This window comes from Nerophis ophidion, linkage group LG06 (genome assembly GCF_033978795.1).
Source record: "Nerophis ophidion isolate RoL-2023_Sa linkage group LG06, RoL_Noph_v1.0, whole genome shotgun sequence".
Taxonomy (NCBI): domain Eukaryota; kingdom Metazoa; phylum Chordata; class Actinopteri; order Syngnathiformes; family Syngnathidae; genus Nerophis; species Nerophis ophidion.
This window is the reverse complement of record NC_084616.1, coordinates 22,119,537-22,127,168: the sequence shown is the minus strand read 5'-3', so window position 1 is coordinate 22,127,168 and position 7,632 is coordinate 22,119,537. Positions and strand designations below refer to the sequence as shown.

At 37.8% G+C, this 7,632-nt stretch overlaps 1 protein-coding gene across 3 annotated transcripts in view; it reads right to left on the bottom strand.

Annotated features, from left to right (window-relative positions):
* Positions 1-5,267: 5,267 nt before the first annotated feature.
* Positions 5,268-7,632, bottom strand: part of ap4b1 (adaptor related protein complex 4 subunit beta 1) — a 45,799-nt gene continuing 43,434 nt past the window's right edge. The window contains exon 14 of one of the 3 annotated variants that reach the window (XM_061903084.1): positions 5,268-7,255. In XM_061903084.1, coding sequence (XP_061759068.1) covers positions 6,798-7,255 — 458 coding nt within the window. In that variant the 3' untranslated portion in view covers positions 5,268-6,797. Of the gene's footprint in view, positions 7,263-7,632 lie in introns of all 3 variants that reach the window. The other 2 variants (XM_061903083.1, XM_061903085.1) reach the window with 2 other exon arrangements.

Genomic DNA, 7,632 nt, shown 5'->3' with positions numbered 1-7,632 from the left:
GCACAAAATAATTTTGTTATTGTACATATTTACACACTCAGGGAAGGATTCCCTGGACACAGAGTGATTTTGAGGGCAAAAAAATCAAAGTATTTAAAAGAGTACTAGCTAGTAGTTTTGACTTTTGTTGAGTTGTGTATGTTTTGATCAAACAAATACACTAATGTAATAAGAGAATAAGGAAGTATAGTTTAAATATTGTGTTGATATTGCTGATGTTGTTACACCGTCAATAGCAAACGCCATAACATTCAGTTAATACATGTGATTAGTATCAGCTATTCTCACCTATTTAAACCCGATCCAGATTTGAAATAAGAGCTTCTGTATTTTCCCTCCATGGTTTCAGAGATCGAAGTCTGCCGTCTCCTCCGCCTTGTCTACAAACCTCCCCCTTAATGCAGACCACAAATATGGCCGACAGAAGCAGGTCACGCACGCTGACCGTGCATCGTCCGTCGCCGAAGGGCAGAACGCTGCGGCTTCTGCGATGAGCGCACGGAGCCAGAGCGAGTCCACCGTGTGCTCCGAGGCCGTCAGCACGAGACCCAACACCGGGAGCGTCGACCAAGCGAGCCCGCGCAGCGTCGAGTTTCGACTACCGTGAACTGGCCTTCCAACCGCTGCACGGAAAAATCGGACATGAAACAGTCAGAAATCGAACCGACTTAGTCAATATCGTTTTCCATGGATCGTCCTTTCAGTTCGGTATGGCTCTCATGAATCGCAACCTCCTGATTTGGTGGTGCAAAAATAAACTGGCAAAGAAAATCATTTTTATACTGTAAAACTTCACGGTGTGACCAAAGTCATCATGATCATAGCAATAAAATATTATAGCAATATTATTTAATATTATAGCAATTGTAGCGATATTATAATTATAGCGTGCACGATGACGTCACGGACTGTCAGGAAATATTAGCGCTGCACCACTAGCGGCTAAAAGTGGTCTGCTTTAATCACATAATTACACAGTATTCTGGACATCTGTGTTGCTGAATCTTTTGCAATTTGTTCATTTAATAATGGAGACTATAAAGAACAATGCTGTTGGTGGAAAGCGGTGGATTGCAGCTGTCTTTAGCACCGACACACAGCCGGTGTTTCTTTGTTTGTTGTGAAGCAGAGCGGTCAAGCGAACATGTTTTCTCTACGTCAACCAGCATGTTTTTGGATGGGAAAATTGTGATATATATATTACCGGAAACATCATTGGATTATTCGCCCTGCAGCAGCTGTCAAAAAAGGCAGCTGTGAGCTTGGCTCCTCGGCTTCTCTCTGAGACACTGCATGTTCACCGCAGCCACCCGACCTCGAGGTATGTCTTTACAATCTTTACAATCTCACTAAAACAATAAGCAGATAAGGGATCTTCTAGATTTATCCTAGTAAATGTGTCTAATTAAATCTGAAATGCTCACACTGCTGCCGCCTTTTTTTTTTTTTCCTAGTCCTTTACTATCAATATCCTAATTAACGAATCTTTCATCCTCGCTCAAATTAATGGGGAAATTGTTGCTTTCTCGGTCCGAATTTCTCTTACTGCTGGTGGCTCCCATTAAAAACAATGAATATGTGTGGAGCCCTGCAATTCGTGACGTCACGTGCACATACTTCCGGTAAAGGCAGGGCTTTTTTATTAGCGACTAAAAGTTGCGAACTTTATCGTCGATGTTCTCTACTAAATCCTTTCAGCAAAAATATGGCAATATCGCGAAATGATCAAGTATGACACATAGAATGGACCTGCTATCCCCGTTTAAATAAGAAAATCTCATTTCAGTAGGCCTTTAAATACAGCAAGTCAGTGTTTCTTAACCAGCAAGCCTGAGTACAATAGAGACTTACATCTTCCTGCAAAAAGGAGATACAAGCATAAAATCTATGTAATTGAATAGCTCCCTATACTTTATCCAAAAAAGATTTGTGGAGTGGTATCAAGGATTAAACGCTGGTGGCGTTCCCAGACATGGAACTATTGTGTTCCAGACATCATTCTACATGACAAAACAGATGAAACTTGGAAAAGCATGGAGGTCTACAACTTCTTTGTATGTGGCCGGGTCATAGACATCGGTATCAAGACGTTAACTTTTGTGTATGTGCTGAAATTTTTTATGATTATTTGTCAAAATATAACTATAGATGTCAACATTTAGGAAGTGCTGAAATATTAAAATATAAATATAGATGTCAACATTGTCTATGTGCTGAAATAATCATTTATGATTGTTTATCAAAATATAACTAGATGTCAACATTGTGTATGTGCTGAAAGATTCACTTATGATTGTTTATCAAAATATAACTGTAGATGTCAACATTGGTATGTGCTGAAATATTCATCTATGATCAGCAAAATATAACTAGATGTCTACATTGTATGTGCTGACAGATTAATTTATGATAGTTTGTCAAAATAGAACTAAAGATGTGAACATTGTGTATGTGCTAAAACATTCATTTATGATGGTTTATCAAAATATAACTACACGTCAACATTGTGTACATGCTGAAAGATTCATTGATGATTGCTTATCAAAATATAACTCAAAATTGTGTATGTGCTGAAAGATTAATTTATGATTATTAAAAAAATATAGATGTCAACATTGTGTATGCGCTGAAAGATTAATTTGGGATTGTTTATCAAAATATAACTAGATGTCAACATTGTGTATGCGCTGAAAGATTAGTTTATGATTAATTATCAAGATATAACGAGATGTCAACATTGTGTATGTGCTAATTTATTTAATTGTTTATCAAAATATAAATATAGATGTCAAAATTGTGTATGTGCTTAAAGATTCATTTATCATTGTTTATCAAAATATAACTATTGATGGCAGCATTGTGTATGTGCTGAAAGATTCATTTATGATTATTAAAAAAATATAAATGTCAACATTGTGTATGCGCTGAAAGATTAATTTATGATTGTTTATCAAAATATAACTCAACATTGTGTATGTGCTGACAGATTCATTTATGATAGTTTATCAAAATAGAACTAAAGATGTGAACATTGTGTACGCGCTAAAACATTAATTTATGATTTTTTTTTATCAAAGTATAATTATACATGTCAACATTGTGTATGTGCTGAAAGATTCATTGATGATTGTTTATCAAAATATAACTGTCAACATTGTGTATGTGCCGAAAGATTCATTTATGATTATTAAAAACATATAGATGTCAACATTGTGTATGCGCTGAAAGATTATTTTTGATTGTTTATCAAAATATAACTATACATGTCAACATTGTGTATGCACTGAAAGATTAATTTATGATTAATTATCAAAGTATAACGTTGTCAACATTGTGAATTATCAAAATATAACGAGATGTCAACATTGTGTATGTGCTGAGAGATTTATTTAATTGTTTATCAAAATATAAATATAGATGTCAACATTGTGTTTGTGCTGAAAGATTCATTTGATTGTTTATCAAAATATAACTATAGATGGCAACATTGTGTATGTGCTGAAAGATTCATTTATGATTATTAAAAAAATATGAATGTCAACATTGTGTATGCGCTGAAAGATTAATTTATGATTGTTTATCAAAATATAACAAGATGTCAACATTGTGTATGTGCTGAGGGATTTATTTAATTGTTTATCAAAATATCACAATATATGTCAACATTGTGTATGTACTGAAAGATTAATTTATGATTATCAAAATATAACTATAGATGTCAACATGTGTATGTGCTGAAATATTAATTTATGATTGTTTATCACAATATACTGTAGATGTCAACATTGTGTATGTGCTGAAATATTCATTCATGATTGTTTATCAAAATATAACTATAAATGTCAACACTGTATGTCCTGAAAGATTCATTTAATTGTTTATCAAAATATAATTATAGATGTCAACATTGTGTATGTGCTGAAAGATTAATTTATTTATTGTTTATCAAAATATAAATGTGTCAACATTGTGTATGTGCTGAAAGATTAATTCAAGATTCCCAACAAGTCAAGGTGAATGGTATTTTATCCGAGTTATCACACTCTTCAACTGACTCACCTCAAGGATATATGCTTCCAGCCCTTTTTATCCTGTACACAAACATGTGCCAGAGTAAGCCTGCTAACAGGATGCCCATTTGCAGGTCATTGCCAGTCGTCAACTCCTGTGTTGTGTATGAGAGAGGGGAGGGGCTGCTCACTGGAAGACGCAACTGCTCTGTACTGCTCCCTACGTCCGTGTTTTACCGGATATGTACCACTCCGTACAGCGGCGTTTTAAAAAGTCATTAATTTTACTTTTTGAAACCGATACTGATAATTTCCGATATTACATTTTAAAGCATTTATCGGCCAATAATATTGGCCACCCGATATTATCAGACGTCTCAAAATGTAACCATAGCTCAAAAAAATAGTACAATAGCAATAGGAGAGACTATTCATCCCTGAACACCATGGAGTTCATGTAGGCTTAATGATGCAGTTACATTATTATATAAACTATCAGAGACACCTTTAGGAAACTCTTCATTTAATGTAATGTATATTTTTTGCTGCTTCATAACAGCTCAATCAACACAGAAAAAGGTAAAGTGAAATAACTTAGTTGTTAATTGTAGGTCAATACTTGTCTTTCTTTAAGACAGACAGGCGTTGCTGTCCGTTTCATGTGGGGCGCGCGCACACACCGCACAGTGAGTTAGCGTTACACTAAAAGCCAATTAGCCTTCACCTCAAGGACTGCGAGCGAGCTGAGCTGCCGCTGATGTTGCAAACACGTCAACGGGCTCATAGTGATGTTACTAGTAGTTGAGTTGTAGAGAACTGGACGGTGTTTATTATAATTTGGAATAGAGTCCACTGCCTTATGCTTACCTGCTAAACACCTTCCACCGTGTCTCCTCTCTGCCTGCCTGTGCCGTAAACACTGACTCCATGCGCTCTGCATACGAACTGGTGATGGGCTGTTACCACTCTGCTACCAATCAGATGCTTCTGTGGTCGGGACAATGCTGGGGTGCACCAGCAGCGCAGCAGAGAGACGTACTGACGGGGCAGAACAACGCAGAACAGCTTGTTAAGATGTCAGTTTAGGCGGTGGCTCTTTGTTGTTAAGGCGGCCGCCTTAACAACAAAGCGCTGCGGGAAACCCTGTATATATACACGCACGCACACACGCATGTATATATATATATATATATATATATATATATACAAGCCCTGTTTCCATTTGAGTTGGGAAATTGTGTTAGATGTAAATATAAACAGAATACAATAATTTGCAAATCATTTTTAACCCATATTCAGTTGAATATGCTACAAAGACAAGATATTTGATGTTAGAACTGATAAAACATTTTTTTGTTTGCAAATAATCTTTAACTTTAGAATTTGATGCCAGCAACACGTGACAAAGAAGTTGGGAAAGGTGGCAATAAACACTGATAAAGTTGAGAAATGCTCATCAAAACACTTTTTTGGAACATCCCACAGGTGTGTAGGCTTATTGGGAACAGGTATAAAAGCAGCTTCCATGAAATGCTAAGTAATTCACAAACAAGGGTGGGGCGAGGGTCACCACTTTGTAAGCAGATTGTCGAACAGTTTCAGAACAACATTTCTTAACGAGCTATTGCAAGGAATTTAGGGATTTTACCATCTACGGTCTGTAAAATCATCAAAAGGTTCAGAGAATCTGGAGAAATCCCTTCACGTAAACGATAATATTACGGACCTTAGCCCCCTCAGGTGGTACTGCATCAAAAACCGACATCAGTGTGTAAATGATATCACCACATGGACTCAGGAACACTTCATAAAACCACTGTCAGTAACTACAGTTGGTCGCTACATCTGTAACAGCAAGTTAAAACTCTACTATGCAAAGCCAAACCCATTTATTAACTGATGCAAAGTGGAAAAGTGTTCTGTGGTCTGACGAGTCCACATTTCAAATTATATTTGGAAACTGTGGACGTGGTGTCCTCCGGAAGAAAGAGGAAAATAACCTTCCGGATTGTTATAAGCGCAATGTTCGAAAGCCAGCATCTGTGATGGTATGGGGGTGCATTAGTGCCAAAGGCATGGGTAACTTACACATCTGTGAAGGCACCATTAATTCTGAAGGGTCCATACAGGTTTTGGAGCAACATATGTTATCATCCAAGCAACGTTATCATGGACGCCCTTGTTTACTTCAGCAAGACAATGCCAAGCCACATATTACAACAGCGTGGCTTCGTAGTAAAAGAGTGCGGGTACTTTCCTGGCCCGCCTGCAGTCCAGATCTGTCTCCCATCGAAAATGTGTGGCGCATTATGAAGCGTGAAATATGACAGCGGACTGTTGGAACGACTGAAGCGCTACATAAAAGAAGAATGGGAAAGAATTCCACTTTTAAAGCTTCAACAATTAGTTTTCTCAGTTCCCAAACGTTTATTGAGTGCTAAAAGAAAAGATTAATGTAACACAGTAGTGAACATGCCCTTTCCCAACTACTTTGGCACGTGTTTCAGCCATGAAATTCTAAGTTAATTATTATTTGCAAAAAAAAATAGAGTTTATGAGTCTGAACATCAAATATGTTGTCTTTGTAGTGCATTCAATTGAATATGGGTTGAAAAGGATTTGCAAATCATTGTATTCCGTTTATATTTCCATCTAACACAATTTCCCAACTCAAATGCTAACGGGGTTTGTACATTGACTAAAACTTATCATTTCCCATCCCTCGATGCAGCATACAAACATGGAGTTTTTTTTAAGCGTATATTTGCAAAGGTATTAAAAAAGAATTTAAGGAGTCTGGCAGGACAGCGTGTGAAGTACAGTCGAGAGCACAGAGAGAACATTCTTCAGAGCGTTGTCGTCTCTTGGCCGCTGCTTTAAAGTCACCTGTATTTCCTTCACATCTGCCATTTCCCTCGCTGTCTCACCTCCTCCAAATGTGGCTTCCTCCTCGCCTTTGGCCAGTGCCGCCGCATCGTCTTCGTCCTCGCCGTCTGCAGCAGCCGCATGTGCGCCCGCCTCCTGGTAAAGCAGCTCCGCCAGGACAAGTGTGGCGCGGGGCGCGGCGGCCGTGTGCGTGTACACATAGATCCGCCATGGCAGCGTGCGCGGCGGCGTGAAGGCCAGCGTGTGGATGTTGAGCAGCTGCAAGGCGGCCTGAAGGCTTTGTGGCGAAACGCGGGTCACGTTTGGACCCTGGAGGTGTTCCGTCCGGCACACAAAATCCAACTTTTCCTCAGCATGTTCTGCACCAGGGAGTAAAAAAAAAACAAAAAACATTAAATCTTTAATTCCACAAAAAAAGTTAATAATACCTGACTTTTTTCTTTCTGTGCGTTATTAAATATGACCCTGCTTAAAATCGTTCACTCGTACATCAAACGAGAACAAAAATGAATCAGCAGGCTGCTGCTGGCAATTCATTAACATCACCCTTGTTAACATTGACACTTACTCTCAGGACCCAAAAGGGACTTGCTCATTAAACTGCGGCATTAAAAATGTACATGTAAAGTTTTTATTTTTACATTTTTTGGCCTTTTTGTCAAGAATACCATTTTTTTTAAGCAAAAATGCCAAATATGCTGTATTTCTAATACTACTTGTATAAACTGTATATTCA